This window comes from Nansenia antarctica, assembly GCF_963989245.1.
Source record: "Nansenia antarctica genome assembly, chromosome: 11".
Classification (NCBI taxonomy): domain Eukaryota; kingdom Metazoa; phylum Chordata; class Actinopteri; order Argentiniformes; family Microstomatidae; genus Nansenia; species Nansenia antarctica.
In genome coordinates, this window is record NC_137681.1 from 18,269,970 (window position 1) to 18,291,572 (window position 21,603).

General features: G+C 48.1%; 1 protein-coding gene across 1 annotated transcript in view; it reads right to left on the reverse strand.

Moving 5' to 3' along the window:
* Window positions 1-305: 305 nt before the first annotated feature.
* The window catches only part of myocd (myocardin), a gene marked incomplete at both ends in the record, with an annotated part of 22,798 nt that continues 1,500 nt past the window's right edge, over window positions 306-21,603 (reverse strand). The window contains 12 exons of the mRNA XM_080541612.1: window positions 306-928; window positions 1,314-1,371; window positions 4,079-4,207; window positions 4,708-4,854; window positions 5,207-5,698; window positions 5,913-6,446; window positions 6,677-6,830; window positions 7,127-7,458; window positions 8,117-8,221; window positions 8,936-9,120; window positions 13,358-13,519; window positions 18,420-18,485. Coding sequence (XP_080397738.1) covers window positions 306-928; window positions 1,314-1,371; window positions 4,079-4,207; window positions 4,708-4,854; window positions 5,207-5,698; window positions 5,913-6,446; window positions 6,677-6,830; window positions 7,127-7,458; window positions 8,117-8,221; window positions 8,936-9,120; window positions 13,358-13,519; window positions 18,420-18,485 — 2,987 coding nt within the window. The remainder of the gene's footprint in view (window positions 929-1,313; window positions 1,372-4,078; window positions 4,208-4,707; window positions 4,855-5,206; window positions 5,699-5,912; window positions 6,447-6,676; window positions 6,831-7,126; window positions 7,459-8,116; window positions 8,222-8,935; window positions 9,121-13,357; window positions 13,520-18,419; window positions 18,486-21,603) is intronic.

Here is a 21,603-nt window from a genome sequence, read left to right on the forward strand (position 1 = left end):
TGAACTATAAACTACTGTGTATTATAGTCCTTGCAGGGCCTTGATTATCCCGCTGTGGTTCTTTGGTAAATTTAGGCAATGTTGGTGTAGCCATGAACATTAAACATTTCCATTGCAGCTCAACGCGGAACAAGTGTTGGCACCTGTACCGATGCTGGTCTCCTACTATGTCTCTTTGGTAACTGGTCAATACTGTGTCTGGTCTTTTGCTCACCAGTGGTCGGTAGCTAGTCTCCTGCTGTGTTTATTTGTTAGCTAGCTCATCACTAGCTTGTTTAGAGCTAGTTGCTAGCTAGACTGTTGTTTCACCAATGCTCTAGGTGAAGGTCCATGGCGCTGTTCAGGTTGATGTCCGTCACGTCCAGGAACTCTGTGTTGAAGATGCTGGGTCCAACGTTAGGTGGAACGACGCTGAATGCTGTTGCTGAGCTTGGTGGCGTCAGATCCAGCCATTCCATTGTCTCCCAAGGCGCCTCGCTAAATGTCATACCGATGATCCCCTGCGCCTCTTGGACAGGGGACACTTTGGTGTTGATGGGGGTCAGAGGTGTAGGCGTGTCCAACAGGTCTCTGTTGGGGAGGAGTTTGTCCTGGTGAGGGTGGTGATGGTGATGGTGGTTGTGGGGGCTGGGGTAGCCCTCCACTCCGCCGCTCCCGTCCTCTGCCTGCCCTCCGTCCTCAGCGACCATCTTGAGAAGGGCGACCTCGCCCCCCCGGCCAATGGGGCTGCCAAGCAGGGTCTCCAGGTGGCTGTCAGCGATGTGATTGGCTGTGTGGTCGTAGGGGAGCTGGGAGGGGGACAGGTGTTCGTAGAGTCTTTGGAACTTTGGGATGGCGAGGCCGGTGCTCCCTGGGGACACTGTAATGTGAGGCACAACTTTGGTTACACAGGACCTCTCCCTCTCTTCTCTGGCGTTAGCTGGCATCTCTTGAAGAGAAGGGGAAGGGGGGAGGAGGGTCACAGCACAGAGTGGGATTTAATACCCATGTAAGAGGGAAATTAGTTTCTCTAGGGGTGATAGACGGTGGCTTTAGCAGGCGAGTGTTCTATAGAGGGGTGCAACCCAAACCTCTGTGAGTCGCAAAGCAATTACTCACTTCCCCACAGCCATTCATTATGAGGTCAAAAACGTGGTCAAAAACGTGGTCAAAAACGTGCAAAGCCAGCTTCTCCTTACGCTACACTTAAATCAGAAAATGGCATTGCCCTTGCCAAGTCTTCCACCAATGTGAATGTGAGTCTGAGGTACTGTGATTGATAAATGTGACGCTTAAGTGACATGTTTGGGCTGATTCAGAGTGTGTCAACTCACCTCCACTCTCGATGAGCACGTCCAGAAGCTCATCCATCTGCTGACTCCGGGTCAGTTGCTGGAAGGGTAACAACAGTTGTCATTAACAGGCATCTAACAATGCATTGACACTTGAACAATACTTCAGACCTGGGCAAGAGACAAAACATGATGAACAAATATAACCGCAAGCAATGGTGCGTGTTCCTACAGATATGACCCCATAACCATAAATGGGGTGAGATTGACAGACACGGGGTAGACCTACAGACAGGTTGTAGATTGACAGATAGGGGGTAGACCTACAGACAGGGGGGTAGACCACTCACCTAATATGGGCCAAGTTGAACTCATGATATACTAAGCTATGATATTATGAAGTACCCTAGGACCACGGGTCTGTAAGGTACCAGTCACCTAATTATGGCCTGATATACATAGCGTAAATACGAAAATGCATGGATTAACCTTCCCCAGTTAATGACCATGTTGTATAGTTTATGTCATAAGCATTTCACTACTTATAATGTGCTTACACTATATTTTGCAAGCCTAGCATAGTATGCCACCCCCATCTGACTAAATCAGGTAAAGCAGTCATGAGAAGATGAGTTTTAAAGTGCTATTAGCATTAGCCTTAGCGTTTAGCCAAACTGGTCAAATTTCAAAGGCCTGTTTTTTTAGATATCTGGAAATGCTTCAACATGGTTACACATTGTAGTGCCAAGATGCATTGTTAATCAGACACGGGAGGTATGTTTTCAATATATGTATAGAGTATGTTAAGTGATATGAACCAGAGTAAAGTAGTCTGTGTAGGCTATTTGTGAACGATATATAATGTTAAGCTGAATGGAATCAATATACAGCATAGATGCAATGACAAGGTTAGTGAATGAGTGAAGCAACATAAAATAAAGAGTCACTAGAAAGAGGGAAATGTGCTTTTAGAAAGGAAAATGTAGTGATGAACATGGGCAGAGCAAACTTCAACATATCAAGAGCAAAGGTAAGTAGTATAAAGTAAACACACAGAGTAAAAAGCAATAAATTGTTGGAAAGCTGAGGTTTGAATTGCTATGTACATGGATGTGTTGTAAGTAGTACAGGAAGGGAATTTGTGAACAAAGTTATAACTGGGAATGGGATGAACATTAAGCAGTGGAAAGTATCAATCTAGTTGCACACATAAAAAAATAAAGAAGTAGTCTTGAAGCCGAAGTGCAAATGGCTATGTACTGTACATTGATCAATTACGGAAGGTACAGGCAGTGCATTTTTTTTTTAACAAAGTAAGAACCAGCCCATCAAAAGTTAGTAGCACACATATCCCAAAATTAAATGTAGTGATTAACATGGGCAGGAAATAAAGCAGCAAGAGAAAAAACAACAATGACCATTCGAGAAAGTAAATGTTATCAACAAATTAAGAGCAAAGGAAAGTAGTATACATTATAAAGTAAACACACAGCCTAAAGACCTGGCCTCACCTCACTGCTTCCACCCTAAACACTAAATAGGTTATTTTCATTTAAAATGTCAAACATCTGTAATGTCCTTGTTTTTTTTAGATATCTTCAAATGCTTCGACATAGTAACACATTGTAGTGCCCTCTATCAGCCTGTCAATTGCCATAAATATTGACGTAGCATTTGAAAATTCTGGGCCATTTTTTTTTCTTTTCATATCATTTTCTCTGATATCTTTAAATGGATCTCTTATCCTTTAACACCCTATAGAGAGACGTGCACCACGCATGTTCATATACAATTTCGGAACAATCCAGTTGATTTTAAGTGAATTTTGGCCAGATTTTCCACCTGCAGAAAAATCCATTACAGCTAACTTTATGGGTTCTTGCGGCAAATATGTTCCCCATGAGGAAAGACACATATGTACCAAGTTTCATATATTTTCATACAACGGGGTAGAAATGCCAGCATTGTGAAGTTACTTGATTTTCTATTTGTTATTATAGCGCCACCTATGGTCTAATCATGGTAATTATTTCTGGCATTGTTACTGATGCTCTCTAGTTGTGGCAAGTTTGGCCACATTTTACACCTGCAGAAAAATCCATCATGGCGTACCTTATGGGTTCTTGAGGCAAATATGTTCCCCATGAGGAAAGACACATTATGTACCAAGTTTCATACATTTTCATCCAACGGAGTGGAAATGCCAGCATTCTAAAGTTAATTATTTAGATAACTTTTGGTTATTATAGCGCCACCTATGGTCTAATCATGGTCAATCTTTCTGCCATAGTTACTGATGCTCTCTAGTTGTGGCATGCACATTCATAGCATTTTTGGTCAGGGACTTTTTGAGCTATTTGACCAAAGTCAGGAAAAGAATAATAATAAGAAGTATACCACCAATAACAATACTGTTCCTACTACTACGTAGTAGTAGGAACACTAATAATGTTATGAAATATTTATATTCATAGTGTAGACAACTACATTCAACAATGTTATTCAGACTTCATGGTGGTCTGATTTCCTTGTACGAGGAACTTGGAACAACTGAGCTTAACACAATCACATAGCAGTTGGCTTTCAAGACACCCAGTCAAGCCAACTTGGTCAAGGGTGCAAAGTGTGTGCGACGGATGAAGCGATGGATGAACATGAGCGACGTAGGTGCAAAGCAGGTGAAAGACAGAGAGAGAGAGCGGGGGGGGGGAGAGGAAAGCGATTGCCACAGAGGGAAAAACGGGTCAAAAAAAGCGTTGGCCAGCAATGGTCTGGTCGTGAGGAGTTTTGTGTGGACTTTAGTTTACCTGCTTGACTGCATCCTCATAGCATGGGGGCTGTCTTAAGTCGGATGCAGCTGAATCTGAGCTACAGAAGACGGGGGAGGAGACCGGGCGTTTTAGGCCAACGTGCCGGGGAGAGGGCAATAATGCCATCTATATGAAAAGTAGGTGAAAAAGTTGTATTACTGAGGAGGAGAAAAAAAAGGAGCGTGAATTGTTGTGTTGTGTTGATGCGTTAGTTGACGTAGAAAAGGGCATTTGAATCTCAGAATCCTAAATCCCTAAAATGTATATGCGCCCGCGGTGCCTGCTCCAAAAAAAAGACGAGGCTAAAGAGTGGAGCTATTGTGAAAATATTCACAATGGAGACGGGACGTGTGATCGAGCAGGAGACCTCTCCTGGGACCAGTGAGTCCTCTCAAAGCATAGGGTCGTGGTTGTGACGAGAGTAACAATGAAACTCAACTATAGAAAATGTCTCACAGGTCAGAAAGAAGCAACACATGAATGGAAAGCAGAAGAACGGTTAAGTGAATGTGATGATGGACTCTTCAGTGATGATGGTGACTCAAGACGTGTAACGATGTTAAACCACAGCGTTGCCTACAGTAGATACTAAGGTACGAGAATACGTATATATATAGAAGCCTTACCTTTTGCTGTAGGTTTGGGATCTTGGTCTTCGCGGACGCCCTGTGGTTCAGAGCGCTGTCGGCTGAGTTGGGGAACACTGCCTGTAGGCCCCTCTGGTCAGGTGGGTAGGAGCAGTTCACAGACTGACCACCAGTCTTCTGTTGGATCTGTGGGGTGGAAGCAATGGAGTTCAGCTTCAGTTGAAGTCTGCTACCGTATAGATTTGGTATAGAGGCTGGTGGAGGTAGAAATCGGAGGACAGGCTCATTGTAATGCATGTAATGGAATGAGGAGCCTCCCCCTGCTGTAGATTCCGTGTGTGATTAGAGAGCCACAATAGGTACACATTACATTTTAGTCACACATCAAAATACTTGTCAAAACTTTACCTGGTAAGTAATTGAACTGATTATATTTTATAATAACTTCCAAGGATGATATACCTTTCTGTAAACACAACATTACTACACATGCACATGTGTTGGCACTAGAGACACAGCTCCCTGACTGAGGACCTACCTGCATGTTTCTCTGCCTGGTTCCCCCCTGGTTTAGGGCATGGCTGCAGATGTCTCTGCCCATCGGAGGGGACAGCAGGTAGGGGTTGTTGGGGGACGAGGGCTGGGGGCTGCCGGAAGTCTTAGCGATGGGGGAGTCTTGAGGTGAGCACTGGGGGCTGAGGAAGGCCGACATGCCAGCGGGGCTTCCGCAGAGCGGGCCCGTGTCCATGCACCGTGGACCCCCCAGGGAGGGACCGCAGTGTCCCAGGCTCTCCATGCAGCTTACGGGAGGGCTTTTCATGTGCTTGGGGGAGGACAGGGGGCAGCTGGAGGAGAGGGACATGGGCTCCTGTTTGACCGTCACCCCGAAGAAATGTTGACCCATCGGGGTGGGGGGGTGCTGGAGATGCAGGGAGGGGTGGTGGTGGGGCTGGGGCGGGGCGGGGAGGCCGTCCTGCGTGGCTCCGTGGCAACGCTTCCTCTTGTGTAACTGCATCTTGAGCTCCTCCACCTGTAGCAAACATGGACGTTAAAGGTGCCATCTGTTGTTCATGCGATACCATTAGCTGTGTAATAACACTGTAATAACACGGTAATAGCCAGCCAGCCAGCCTCCCTTTTAACTTCCCTTCTACTTTCTACCTGTCTTTGTGTACTGTATGTGTGACGTGTCTCTATCTATCATTTTATTTCATTTATTGAATTGCGTGGTGTGATTTACACACCTGCCTCTGCTCCTGGTGGAGCTTCCACGTCAGCTCCTCGATCACCTTCTGCTTCTCCACGAGCATCTTGTCCTTCTCCGCCTCCAGACCGTCCATCCCTCCACCCTCCCCTCCCCGCAGGCTCCCGCCGCTCAGGCTGCCTCCGCCCAGGCCCTCCTCGGCACTGAGCTGGGCCGGGGACGGCTGCAGGCCGAACTGTGAAGGAGAGGACATGGGCACGTCGCTGAAGCTGTCCGGCAGGGAGCCGCTGAGGGAGAGGTCTGAGGAGGCCGGGGAGATGGGAGGGGTGGAGGAGGTGCTGGGGTAGGGGTAGTACCCTCCGTGGGAGAGGGCGCTGGAGGAGGACGGGGACTGGTAGGAGGACAGAGACCCCGTCGGGGTGACGGGGAAGGTCACCGTGGTGATGTCGTTGGCGCCCGGGTGGGAAGGGCTGGATGTGGGGTCCTTAAAGGGGCGGAGTCGCTCGATGAGGGCCGTCTTGGTGCCTGAGACGGGCATACCTCGGACGCGCAGCTGCTGCCTCAGCTCTGATACCTGGGGGAGGGAGAGAGGGAGAGAGGGAGGGAGGGAGGGAGGGAGAGAGGGAGGGAGGGAGAGATAGAGACATTAGATTGGGCACCACAAGCACAGAGGCTAATTGCATGTTACATCATTAAGTATTGCATCGTATTGTGGTCACTACGTCTATCATTCACTCTATTCCACGCACTATTTGTACAGAGGAACATCCCATTCTATCGGTCTGTGGAGGCCGGGCTACCTACTTTCAGGTCGTCCAGGTTGGGTGGCAGAGGCCCAGGTTTGACGGGTGAGATGTTGGTTTGACCAGGGTATGTGGTCTTCACTGGGGACGAGGAGCTGCAGTTGACGGTGCTAGGGGGAGCGCTGGGGCTACAGGACTGTTGCTCAATCGCTTGTCTGCAGGGGAACATGAGGCGATTGTCAGAAGTCGGTCAACTGAGTGAAATAAAAATACACAATTTCTCATGTACATGGAAAGCCAATAATGTACAATACTGTATACTGTAATGGTAGTTGTGGAATCATACGATATCAATTCAAATCGGTTAGTACTGTACAGTGCGTTAATTGTTCATTAAATTCAATCAATCAATCAATCATTCATTAACTCCCCAAAGTCATTTTAGACAGCCTTGGATGATATGAGACAGGGGGTTTAGTGTTAGACCATGTACCCACGAAAGGGGACTCACTTTTGGGCTTGGGTCTGAGGCGGAAGCAGGGGCTGGTAGCTGAAACTGGGCTGGCGCTGCTGGGCCTGGGCCTGGGCCTGTGTGTGCTGTGTGTGTGTGTGCTGCGAGTGTGTGTGTAAGTGTGTGTGCGCGTGTTTCTGCTGGCTGAGGATCTGGAGCTGGAGGAAGAGCTGTTGCTGCTGGAGAAGACGAGCGTAGGCCGAGTCCATGGGAGGGGGGGACCTCTCAGCCTTCTGGTCCGGAGGAATGTACTGGTGGTACTTGAGCTTCTTCACTTTGGGCTTCACGTCTTTGGGCTTCTTGTGGCGGTTCTTGTCCGTCGAGGTCTTGGACTGCTCCGAGTTCAGCATAGTGGAAATACATGAAGAGAGAGCGAGTGTGTGAGAATATGTACCTCCCCAAAAAGTGGCCATGCTGCATGTTTCATAATAGTGTAAGACACTCTATGTTGAAGGGGATGACCTTCCCAGCTAACTGGTTTACAACAGTTTAGCAGTCCTAGGCCTACTGCTACTCCAACAGGACAGGCTGGTGGAGGTAGAAATCGGAGGACAGGCTCATTGTAATGCATGGAATGGAATGAGGAATGATATCAAACATGCGTGTTGGAGAAGTCCACACAGAGAAAATAAAAGTGTGTGATGTGTGTTTACCTTGACTATAGCAGGTACAGATATCGGTGGTGTGTGTGTGTGTGTGTGTGTGTACCTTGACTATAGCAGGTACAGGTATGAGTGGGGTGTGTGTGTGTGTGTGTGTACCTTGACTATAGCAGGTACAGGTATGAGTGGGGTGTGTGTGTGTGTGTGTGTGTGTGTGTGTATGTGTGTGTGTGTGTGTGTGTGTGTGTGTACCTTGACTATAGCAGGTACAGGTATGGGTGGGGTGTGTGTGTGTGTGTGTGTGTGTGTGTACCTTGACTATAGCAGGTACAGGTATGGGTGGGGTGTGTGTGTGTGTGTGTGTGTGTGTGTGTGTGTGTGTGTGTACCTTGACTATAGCAGGTACAGGTATGGGTTGGGTCGTCTGACTGTTGTGTGCGCCCAACAGGCCCTCTTCATGGCCCTGGTCAGGAGGGTCCCTGTTCTGACATCCCTGCACCCCAAAACCAGAGACAGGCTTAGTAGAATGACCAAAACTCAATGAAATGTAGACTACATTATAACTGAAAATATCCAACGCTGATGCTTTGACATTTTCAATAATAATGAACAATATTTTCAGTGTTGGCCTATTGATATTGTAAGGTAATATACACTCTGATGATTCCAATGGTTTTTTAAGCTGGGAAGACAAGCAAGCCAAACACTAGGGAAACTATTTTTGGCTCGCTCTTCTACAGCGACCGTTGGTTCAAAGCGATGTCCGTTAAATCCGTTATGATGTCACTCGGTGAGAGTCTAGCGGTTTGGAATGCACTCTAGTTTATCAACTAGGGGAAGCTGCTCCCAGCAGCACACTCTCGCAGGCAGAGTGGCATGTAGGAATGTGACTCGTGCCAGAGAACAGTCACACACTGGCTAACCAACAGTCACTAGGGAGTCTGGGTAGGATACTGCAGTACCCTCATCCACCACAGGGGGGCAGACTAAAACCAAGTCGTCTATGCTTATGTATGAGATCATACAGCCCGGACTTGAAGTAGGCCCACGTTTTTAAGGGGATAGGGGACGTGGTTGTGCGTGGGGTGTTCATGGATGGAGGAATTCTTGAGATGGATGAGATGGAGGGAGACAACAAGTAGGTGGAGGAGGAGGAAGAAAAGGAGAGGAAGGAGGAGGAGAAGTTAGGAGGAAGAGAGGGGCTCACCTGTCGGGGGCTTGTCAAGGCAGGTGAGGAGGAGGAGGAGGGGGTGCTGCCCATGGCCTCTGAAGACGGACATGCGGATCCCTGGGACTCGTCACTGTGGGGTTGTTCTGGTGACAGACTGTCACTGCTGCTGTCCTCCTCGAACGCATACGAGTCCTCCTGCTTGGGGAACTTACCATGGTTCACTGGAGAGGGGAGGGGGGGGAGAGAGAGAGGAAGAAAGGGAGAGAGAGAGACAGAATGGTGAGAAAGTGCATTGTAACCCGCCACACCACGAGATATAGGCACAGACTGCTTCAGATAGACAACACACACACACACAAAAACACACACACACACAAAAACCACACACACACACACACACACAAAGTCTTGCAGAAAGGCATAGAGAAAGGTGTATAAGCATTTAGCATTGCAGTAGTCATCTCCAAAGTGGCAACAGAACCATGACGAAAGCAAAATGATGAGAAAGGTAATGAAAAGTCTTAGTGCTTTCGAAGGGAGGGATTGTATTGAGAGAGTGAATGTCAGTGTGTGCCTGGCATGTGTTTTTGCAGGAGTGTGTGTGTGTGTGTGTGTGTGTGTGTGTGTGAGCCTGTCTGTTCACTGTCAAGGTGCCACACCAGTGCACATAGCTGTATGTATATACAGTACAACACTGACGCCATCCTCTCCACTGTTTAACACTGGTATTCACACACTGCTCATCCGTCACTCGCACCCTGTCCAACACTCAGCCCCGGAGGTGCGACGCTGCAGCTGGGAGAGGCAGACAGGGCCACTACATAGTGAACACAGCCCAGATTGGCTGAGCTGATAGTGAACAGGGCTGTGACTGGCTGAGCTGAGAGAGGCTACGCTATCTGGAGAAGCTGGGCCTGAGGTTAGCGAAGGGACAAAGCCAGTGGTGGGGGTGGTAAAGGGTGTGTGTGTGTGTGTGTGTATGTGAGTGGGGATATGGAGAGGGGGGGGCGGGGGGGTAGAGGTAAGAGATGTGGGGACTCATTTAGTATCGGAACATGTGACCTGCCAAGAGCAGACCCTGGTTTCAATCACACAGCCAGCCCCGCTTTGTGTCACTCTATGGGCCTGCACGCACGCACGCACGCACGCACGCACACACACACACACACACACACACACACACACACTCACACACACGCGCACATACATACATACAGACACACACGCACAGACACACATACAGACACACACGCACAGAGACACACACACACACACACGCACACGCACAGACACACATACACACACACACACACGCGCAGACACACACACACACACAGACACGCGCACAGACACACACACACACACAGACACGCGCACAGACACGCGCACAGACACACACGCGCAGACACTCAAACAGCACTGGCCTGGGTTTCCTCCCACCTGTTGGTGTTGAACTCAACCACTCCTCCTCTCTCTCTCTCTCTCTCTCTCTCTCTCTCTCTCTCTCTCTCTCTCTCTCTCTCTCTCTCTCTCTCTCTCTCTCTCTTCTCTCTCTCTCTCTCTTTCTCTCTCTCTCTCTCTCTCTCTCTCTCTCTCTCTCTCTCTCTGACACATCTACCTCTGTCTCACTCGGTCACAGAGAGAACACACACTTGGACAGTGTGTGTTGCTGTTGTGCTATTTGTGTTGCAGTGTGTGTTCATTTCCATGATACAACACGATATTCAACATCCTGTACACCTACAGAACATGATGTGTGCTGTAATAATAATAATAATGGATTTTATTTATAAAGCACTTTACATTTCAATAATCTCAAAGTGCTACAGTCAATAAAAGAAACAAAAACAGCACAATACAATAAAGATCACTAAAAACATCAAAAGCAGAAAGGTTAAAAAGACACTGTGGCATAAAACTAAAGAAAAAAATAAATACAAATCTGGCTACTGGAACGCTTTGTTAAAAAGATGAGTCTTAAGTCCACTCTTAAAAGAGTCGACCGACTGTGGTGCTCTCAGGTGGGCAGGGAGGGCGTTCCACAGTTTGGGGGCGATGGAGCAGAAGGCCCGGTCTCCCATGGAGCGGAGGTGGGTTTTGGTGGGTTTGAGGAGGTTTGCATTTGATGAGCGGAGAGTGCGAGTGGAGGGGCTGTGGGATTTGACCAGGTCCTTGAGGTAAGGGGGTGCGTTGCCGTGAATGCATTGATGAGTTAACAGTGAGATTTTGTAAATGATCCGAGAGGAGATGGGAAGCCAGTGTAGTGAGTGGGTGTGATGTGATTGTATTTGCGCACTCTCATCAGGATCCTAGCAGCGCTGTTCTGAATGTACTGGAGCTTCTGAAGGCTCTTGCTAGGGATCCCGATGAGAAGTGCGTTGCAGTAGTCGAGCCTGGAGGAGACAAAGGCATGGACTAACTTCTCGGCATCGGGCAAAGACAGGGTGGGGCGGAGTTTTGCTATATTTCTAAGGTGGAAGAATGATGTTTTGGATATGTTTAATGTGGGCCTCGTAGTTGAGGTGGGGGTCCATTCGAACACCAAGGTTGGTGACGACGGATGACAGAGGGATAACCTGTCCAGAGAAAGTGATGCTTGTTATGGGGGATGATTTAACCTGGTGAGGGGTGCCGATGAGGATGGCTTCTGTTTTGCAGCTATTTAATTGAAGGAAGTTAACTCTCATCCACGCCTTTATCTCCTCCAGGCAGATGGTGAGTGCAGATGAGGTTGACTGAGGGGTTGGGTCCAGTTTAATGTAGAGTTGTGTGTCGTCAGCATAGCAATGGTAGGGGATACCATGCTTGCTGATGACACGGCCGAGGGGTAACATGTACAGGGTGAAGAGGGTGGGTCCGAGTACGGATCCTTGGGGGACACCACAGGTGACAGGCTGGGTCCGGGACTTTGCACCTCCCAAGGAGATGCACTCGGTGCGTTCGGAAGGATAGGATGTGAACCAGTCCAGAACAGTGTAGCAGAGTCCGATAGTGGAGTGAAGGCGGTCTAGGAGGATGGTGTGGTCGACGGTGTCAAAGGCGGCTGTGAGGTCCAGGAGGATGAGGAGAGAAGGAGAGCCGGCATCGGCTGCCATGAGAATGTCGTTTGTCACCCTGACCAGTGCTGTTTCAGTGCTATGGGCGGAGCGGAAACCAGACTGGAATTTTTCTGCAATGTTATTGCTGCTGAGGTGATGTTGGAGTTGGGTGGCGACTATTTTCTCCAGGACCTTGCTGTGTGGGAGATTGGGAGATTGAAGCAGCAGAATTACAGGAAATGCAAAGCATTCCTCAGGACACATACTGTACTGTACACCATTTCCAAGAGCACTTGACCTCTGACTTGATGTTTTGAAAATTGACAAACTGTCAAATATTGTCAAATACCGAGGTTTGAGGAAATCATCCAGATGTGTATGGGATGGATGTTTCCATGGCTATAACATGGCTGGGGGCTGGGGGTGGGGGGGGTGAGAAGGGGGAGGTGGACAGCTGAGTAACATCCTGGTCCGATCGGATACCTTTGTAGGTGGCTCACTGGAGCCATATAAATCAGACAGTCAAAACAGAGACCTGGGGAGGGGGTGGGACACAAAAAACACACGCACCCACTCACGCACACCCACGCACACTCTCACACACATGGACAAACGGACACACAGACACATTCTTAAGAAAAGGGTGGACCCAAATACAGCTGCCGTTCGTCTCCATAAACTATCCTCCCCTGTTCCTACCAAGGAAGAGTAAACTACCGCACTCTGACTCCGTGTCGACCTTACGCAACATGTTTACCAAGGGCCCAAGGGCGACAACATAAACAACTGTATACAAAAACATACGAGAGTACACAAAAACATTGGCTGGACAGCCAGGGATAATATGAGGTGGATGACTAAGATGCTAGGATGAAAGACAAACATCGCAGGGCTGAAATGTTGCAACGAGACGCCCAAATGTTGACACTGAGGGGGGAATTCCTTAAATCAAAACCTGCTCGCAGGACTCGGAGGAGGAGGGCATCTCATGAGGGTTCTTCCAAATAGCGCGCCGTAAAAAATACGCTTTTGTGGTTTTTCCTTCAAGCACCACGGTTGCCACAGAGCCGGTTGTTGATGCGATGGGAGTTGCTGCGTGTGACGGCATCAACTCTACAGAGAGGGCGCAAGTATCGTACATGCAACACTTTCAATACAACACCACAACTCCACACCTGAGGGTCACAATGGCTTTTAGTCAGTGAGTAGCAGAGGTTAGTTTACAACGAAAGCTATCATGGGCTTCAGCTTCAGGCTGAAATAAGGTATTATGATTTTTTTTTTAAAGGAAAACGGACGTGCACCTTTATCACAACAACCTCACACGTTATGGAAGACAAAAAAAACGACACACGCCAGTGGTTGTGAGTCACACACGTGAAGTGGCAGATATGACGTGCACGCTGGCGTTCTGGGATACCTGTCATGGCGGAGTGTGCGACGTCTAGGGGAATGATATTCTTTCGCACCAGCTCCAGAGGCCCGGGCCTGAGGGCCAGTTTCTGGTTAAGGTCGTCGGCCAGCCGTGCTCGCTTGAGCCTCATCTGGGCCTCCGGAGAGAGACCGCCGTCTGAGGCCAGGTCTGCACAGTGAACAGAACCACACAGGTCAACAACAGACTACATGGGTTACAGAAACGTTGGGACATTGGGTGAAGGACGGTCCAAGTGTTCATCCACACTGCTGTCCAGTAATGGTGGCGTCTACATTTAAATACATTTTGCCATTTAGCAGACGTTTTTAATCCAAAGCGATTTACAATTACGAATTACAGGGACATTCCCCCTGGAGTAACTGAAGGCTAAGTGCCTTACTCAAGTGCACACTAGTTAGTAGTGGTGTGGTTTCAGGCAGGATTTGAACTCAACACCTTCCGATCACAAGTCCAACTCACTATCCACTAGACCACCACTAGCGTCTCCTCTCTCCTCTCCACTATCGTTAAGAGTTAACAGACTCTTTTGTCGAATTGCCGGGCAGGGCCAGACGCTTCAGGACTGGACAAATAAATGATGATGATGATCTGATATGAGCCTTACGCACTCTCTGTCTATTCATATTAGATAAATAAATCACGGACACAGCACCTGGGTAAGCTTGGCCTAATGTACCCATGATACTTCCAGGTTTGATTACGTAGAGCCGTGATAAGACAGCGCTGGCTTGATTTGTTCGTGGAGAGGAATAGAATCAGCACTTATTTGGTCAGATATGATTTGGTCGAATATTTTAGAGCTGACATCTGGAGGACGTGATGAGATGCGATGCCAAATTGGTTTAATGATATTACAAACCTCTGACCCTTTTGAGAAGTAGTGCTGTCTAGTGAAAAAAAATATTAAAAAATGTATTAAATGACATACACTCACCGAACACTTTATTAGAAACACCGAAAGCGCTTGCTTTAACTCTTGCACCTAAGAGTTGCATTTCATGTACGAAAGGCGCTTTACTGACTTACTTACTTACTAATGGACATCCATGGACCCGACCAAGCTTGTGGAGGTGGTGTAATGGTGTGGGGAATGTTTTCTTGGCACACTTTGGGCCTGTTAATACCAATCAATCATTACTTGAATGCCACTTGCTTGCTTGAGTGCATCCCTTCATGGCCACGATTTACCCATCTTCTAATGGCTACTTCCTGCATGATAATGCACCATGTCACAAAGCAAAAGTTGTTCTGAAGTTGTTCTTCAGTGGCCTTCCCAGTCACCGGATCTGAATCCAACTTGAAAGTGCACCTGATAAATATGCAGGAATTCTGTGATGCAGACCAGAATCTCAAAAGAATGTTTCCAACATCTTGTGGAATCAATGCCACAAAGAATTGAGGGTGTTTTGAGAGCAAAGGGAGGCCCTACCCAGTATTAGTATAATGTTCCAAATAAAGGGAGGCCCTACCCAGTATTAGTATAGTGTTCCCAATAAAGTGTTCAGTGAGTGTATATAAATTAGATAATTTTTTTATGTGACAAGTGGGATAAGAGTTACATTGAGTTACCCTGTGAGTAACATTACTATGAAACACCTTCCACACAGCAAAACTCTCCAACTGGGCCTTAACTCAGCCCTTGAGTTTCATCACTCACGCACACACAGTCTGAGCTAGAGCAGACACTCCCGCTTAGAATACTAGGATGGAAGGAAGTTAAGAATGAAGGAAAGTAGAGAAGGAAGGAAGGAAGGAAGGAAGGAAGGAAGGAAGGAAAGAAGAATGGGGTTAAGGAAGGAAGCAATGGAAAAAGGAAGGATGAAAAGGGTTAAGAAAGGATGGAAGGAAGGAAGGAAGGAAGAGGTAAAGGAAAGAAGGAAGGAAGGAAGGAAGGAAGGAAGGAAGGAAGGAAGGAAGTAAAGAAGTAAGGGCCGGAAGTAGCAGGGTCAGGGTGATCAGGGTGCCAGTCTCCATGCCCTTCCCCAGAGGGTACAGTGATCACCTGCTGGTCTGGTGGTACGCTGTTCTGCCAGCCTGTTAAGCAGGTCTTTACGATGCCAGGGTGAGATCACTGTCTGATTATACCCCAGCTGCCCCGGACAGTCACTGTGCCCCCGGCTTCCATCCCTGATCTCACATAAGGGTCAAAGAACAATTCCTTCCGTATTAATTTAGCATGACATAGTGGCCCTCGTTAGTGTAGTAGGGCCACATAGACTGCATCACTCCAGTACTACAATGCTCTCCTAACACACTTTACACGGCTTTATCATAACGTTAGGGCTACGTTCGGGATACATTAGGACCATGTAGGGCTATACAGGGCTATACTAGGGCTATACAGGGCTATGTAAGGGCTAAATGTGCTATATACGGCTACGATAGGGCTACATTAGGGCTACACAGGGCTAAAAATACTCTATAGGAAGATAGCATCAGATCTGTGTAGTGTGAGGCAGTCTGCAGTCTGCTGGCCAAGCTTAAATATTTGACTTTAAAACCCACTATGTACTTCCTGTCAAATATAAACATTATTTCAGATCTGAAGCGTAGGGTACATTAACGCCTAAAGAGGAAGAAGCCCCACACACATTCCATCGTATTTCCATTGGTTCTATGGATTAAATAAAAAGCACTACTTGCACGGAAATGGAAGAGAGGAGTGGGAGCACTGATGATCATAAAGCAGTGTGTGTGTGTGTGTGTGTGTGTGTGTGTGTGTGTGTGTGTGTGTGTGTGTGAGAGAGAGAGAGTGTGAGTGTGTGTGTGTGTATATGTGTGTGTGAGTAGAGAGATGTAGAGTGAGTGCGTGTGTGTGTGTGTATATGTGTGTGAGTAGAGAGATGTAGAGTGAGTGCGTGTGTGTGTGTGTCTGTGTGCAAGTGGGCCAGACGTGCGGCGAGCTGTCGGACAGCGGGCCCCTCCCCAGGCCCCCCCCTCCCCAGGCCCCTCCCCAGGCCACACGCCAGCGATCCCCGAGAGGCCGTAGCGGTGCTCTGAGAGCCTAATAAACACCAGATGTTCCCTGGGTAATATACACACAGACCCTACGCCATGTCTATCTCTCCAGGAGGAGAAACACCAGGAGGACTGAAATATCACGTCTCCAAAAGAATAGAGGAGTCGAGAACACTGCAAACTGTACTTCTGGTTACCTACTGTCCAAGCTGTTCTATCCTTGCACTGTTAAAGTAGGGTGTAATGATGATTGCTATCAGATAAGACAGTTTATTGCAGTGCACTCATATGTTCTGTTCATATTCTGACGTGCAATGATAATAGAGATTGACAATGATACATATTACGATACAGCTTTCCACAAGTCAAGAGACCTGATACCCTCTCTGTTGTATTGAAGTGCTTGGCTTTGGTCCGTGAAGGCTTAAATTGTGTGTGTATTTGTGTGTCTGTGTGTGTGTGTGTGTGTGTGTGTGTGTATTTGTGTGTCTGTGTGTGTGTGTGTGTGTGTGTGTGTATTTGTGCACTAATAAATGGCACTCAGAGAAATCTTCAAAAACCTCTTCCATGCACCGCCGACCTCTTGCCTACAATCAAGAGATAAACGCCCAATCCAAAAAAATCTTTTTTAAAAGAGCCCCAGACCAGCCAGCCAATCACATTTCACCTTGCTGTCTTATCTCCGGCAGACTCCTAGAAACTGATAGGGCCGTGCCGGGCCTCTGGATTCCGTTCCCCCGCACACTTACGAGTAGTAATCTCTACGCTGGAGCCTCTGTGAAACTGCAAACCCTGCCAGAGATACCGTTCAACAAACCCCTGCAGTCCCCAGTCCTAGGGCTCTGCACTGCCCTAACTGCAGGCAGGGTCAAAAATACTCAGTCAAGTGCACTACCCTCTAACCTACAGCCCCTCTGTGTAGCATGATGGAGACTCCATTGGAGTCTGCTGGTGCAGGCTGGTGTAATGCGATGGAAAGGGCTGAGGCTTGGTATCAAACACATGTTTACATACGGTACATTACCCATGAGCCTGTCCTCTTCAGTCCTTTTCTACCTCCACCAGCCTCCGCTGGCCTCATGCCTGACTTCTCTCACAGATATTTGCTTGTTTGGAATAGATTTATATCAATACATCAGTGTGTGACATTTGAGTGGTGAATTGGCACGGGGACCTTGATAGCAGAATGTTGATCCTCATGTTTCACTGTGGTCATAACATGGCGCTCCGGCCAAACAAATGAAGTCATCTCCACACAGCTCCGCCGCAGTTCGTTGACCCGAGTTTAGAATGGAGACAATTTCACTGATTGATTGACCTAGAAGCATGTGGTAAATCTGGCCCTAAGTGACAACTAATAAACTCAAATCCCAAAACACTGAAATTGAGTATTTTAAACAGGTGTGGTGTCCATGTAAACCTGTCCTGTGTGTGTGTGTGTGTGTGTGTGTGTGTGTGTGTGTGTGTGTGCGCGTGTGTGTGTGTGTGTGTGTGTGTGTGTGTGTGTGTGTGACTAGTGTTCCTACTGAGAGCAGGAGCCTCTACAGTCTTTCTTTATGTCTCCCTGCGTGTGTGTGTGAGAGTGCCTGCTTTCCTGCCAGCCTGCTTGCGTGCCTGCGTGCCTGCCTGCCTGCCTGCCTGCCTGCCTGCCTGCCTGCCTGCCTGCCTCTCCCCCCCTCTCTCCATCTCTGTATACAGCACAGCTCCCACAGAGCAGGTTGATTTAAAAGTGAACCACATAGATGAGTTTTAACGTGGTGTGTAGGGGGGTCTGGGGGTCCAGGGGTCCATGGGGTCTCAGGTTGGGTCTCTGTACACACTGGTTTATCTTTGGGTAAGTGCTTCTGCTCTTGGAAGCAAGGCTGTGTCGTGTGTCATGTCCCCAGGCTGTTACAACCAAACACCAAACATTCTCTCTTCCTCCCTCTCTCTCGTTCTCTCTCTCTCCATCTGTCTGACACTTTCTCTCACACTTGACTTGTCAAGTATAGAGGTGAGAGTGTGTGTTTGTGCCTGCGTGCATGGGAATGTGTGTGCACGTGTGTGTGTGTGTGTGTGTGTGTGTGTTACTCAAAAAGGTGTTACTCACGCGGCATGATGCCCTGGTCTGCTAGTTGCTCTCTAGTCCTCCTCTGCTGAAGTCTTAACTGCAGGACTGAAAGAGGGGGAGAAAAAGAGAGGGATGAGGGGGACAGAAAGGGTGAGGAGGGACAGAAGGGTGAAGGAGAGACAGAATGGGTGGGGGGAGAGAGAAAGGGAGACAGAGACTGAGAATTCAACCCATTTCCGATAAGTGGCTAGCATGCGACATAACATGCGGAGAGTTTCAGCTGAGGAACGCTCATTGATTGAATTTCACTTCACTGATCACAATGCATTGCCTAAAGGTTATCATGTGAATAATGTTGAAACAAGCCATTTAGCCAAATGTCTATGTGCAGGAATAAAAACATGTCACAGCCTTGCATAGGGGGTAATGTAGTTTTGACACACACACACACACACACACACACACACACACACACTATATCTATCTATGGAAAACAAAGAAAAAATGAAGCTGCTTGCTCACAAATATTATTTAGAGCAGGATGTAGGGAATGATAAACACAGCTCCTGGCCTTTAAACAGATCTGCTTAGCAGTGTGTGGTCCGGGAGGTCGTGTGTGTGTGTGTGTGTGTGTGCACGCGCGTGTGCGTGCGTGGGCGTGGGGTGGGGTGGTCATAAACTAGGTGGTAAGTCACTCCCATGTCTGTGTTCGTGTGTATGTGTGTGTGCGTGTGTCTCTCTCTGTCTGTGCTGTGCTACACTACACCGCTATCCAAAGCATCATCAGTCAATGGCTGTAGTATGATGTGTTCCTCCTTTGTGGACGTACTAATTACTCTCTCTGGTAGTCTTCAGTCTTATCATGTTCAGCTGCTCTGTGTTCCGGGAGATAGAGGAAGGATAGTGGGAGGTGCTTTAGCATCCTGTCTCAGGCCTCTATTCCATCTTAACTAGTAGCCAGGTCTACCTGGAAATAAAACACACATTCTTGCAGTGTTTAATCGAGCTCTCAGTCCCTTTCCAGACACTTTTTTTCCCCTATCATGTGTGTGTGCACGCCTGTGTGTGTGTGTGTTTGTGCGTGTGTGCGCGCCCGTGTGTGTGTGTGCGCACGCGAGGCCGCGTGTATGTGTATGTGCATGTGTGTGTGTATCCCTGTCTCCTCCCAGGGCATCTACCTCTGTTATGTAACAAACCGGCTCTTTTTCAGACATCTGCTTTAGTTTAGCGCCCAGGGACCTGATAACCTCTCCATCACAGGCCAGAGACAGAGGCATCCACAGTAACTGAAAACTGATCACTACATCTCACAGATATGGTTGAAGTCAAGAACAAACTTTATTTTTTTATTTTAAGTACGTACTGACTTCCCTTCCCCCATCCCTTGACTATTCCTCCCTTTCAATCTATCTGTCTCTCTCTCTCTCTCTCTCTCTCTCTCTCCCCTTCACCCCACTGCCAACCCCGCGCTAACATTTTGAGAATGGTTTAAAGCTTCATAATAGTTAAAGAAAATATGCAATATACAGCTTATGACCCCCCCCCCGTGCACATCGCCATTCTAATCGTGTTAAAGCTGGTGTTGGTGTCGTTCACAATGTGAGGGGTGGGCTGAGAGGTCAGAAAGGAACGAACCGGTCTCTCAGTGGCCTGAGAGCTATGTTTGTCTCTCGCCCTCTCTCTCTCTCCCTTACACAAACACCCAGCGTACACGTACACATCCACATAAACACCAGTTGAATTTATGGCATTCGGCAAATCATGTTCAGATCCATCCGCACCCTGCCCTTGGTGATTCCTGGAAGCGCCGGTCAGTGTGCAACCGTGGTGATGAGCTGATTTATAGCTCCGCCCCCAGGTTAACCAACACCACCTGGCCCCGCACAATCACACAGACAGAAAACAGACACGTGCTGCTACACTTTTAACTTTTAACACGCCAGCCCACAGTAGGAGGTATACATAGCCTACCCATAAGGGTATTCATTGTTGTGATGGATTGAGCTTCAATTGAAAATACACTGAACGAGGTTTATGACAACCCTTGTGACAAGCTTATTACACAACCTCTGAGTTCCCGGTAACAGGTGAGGTAGGTGGGACCTTGTGGAAGCCATAGGGATAATTATGTACTATTATGTGCAAACACCCTCAATCTCCTTTAACTACATTTCTACACACATAATAGATATAGCGTAGCACAGATTAGCATTGATGTAACGTTCAACTGGTTTTCTACAGCTGTCTGACAGTTACGTAATATCTGTGAGCTAGAGCACAGCCCCTGAAGCTGCTAATGAAGCCCTAGAATGGGAAAACACACACACACACACACACACACACACACACACACACATCACCCCCCCCCCCCCCCCCCCCCACAGGGAGCACTCTCAGGGATCCTTATCTGGCACTGCTTCTTGAGTATCCTGCAAGTTGTGGTTCCCAGAGCAGTCAAACCACGGTGCTGCTGGCCACACCAGACGTTGATCAAACACACGGACCACGACAGTAAGGTAAATACACCGAACACACCTCGGTCGATCTGGTTAAAAACATCTGCTAGGGTAAATGACATTGAGAGTGTATCAGTCTCATGCTATCGTCTCTCTCTCTCTCAGGCAACCCACTAGACTAGCATTACAGAGTCACTGACATCAGCTCCGCAAAACAACACAAACGCCTGGTAACATCCACCAGGCTCAGAGCGAGATGAAACCCCACCACCACCAACCCCGCCCCCCCTCCTCTCTGACTGCGGCCTAAGATGTAAGACTAAACAGCCTCTCCAAACATCTGCAGGATATTAACAACCTAATACGCCAGGGGTCAAAGCAACACGAAAACACCGACCCCTCGAGCCGCCATGCGACCGCCGCTGGGCCGTGCCACGTTTTGTGGCTGGAACTCTCCCGTCTCCCCCCCGTCTCCCCCCGTCTCCCCCCCGTCTCCCCCCGTCTCCCCAGAGCACCCGGGTCATTTCCCACCCTTTCGCTGGTCTAAACACGATGGAGGAAAAGCACAATTTACCCTCCGATTGCTGGTAAGCAATTACCGCAGGGAGATTGCTATGCAGTGAAATAAGAGAGAGAGAGAGAAAGAGAGAGAGAGTTGTAGCTTCGTCTGAGCCTTTCAAGTGCTCCGTTTGGTTCCTCTGTTTGCACACAACAAAATGCAACAACGCTCGATAAAATGCCGTTTGAGTGTAAATGGTGTGTATCAG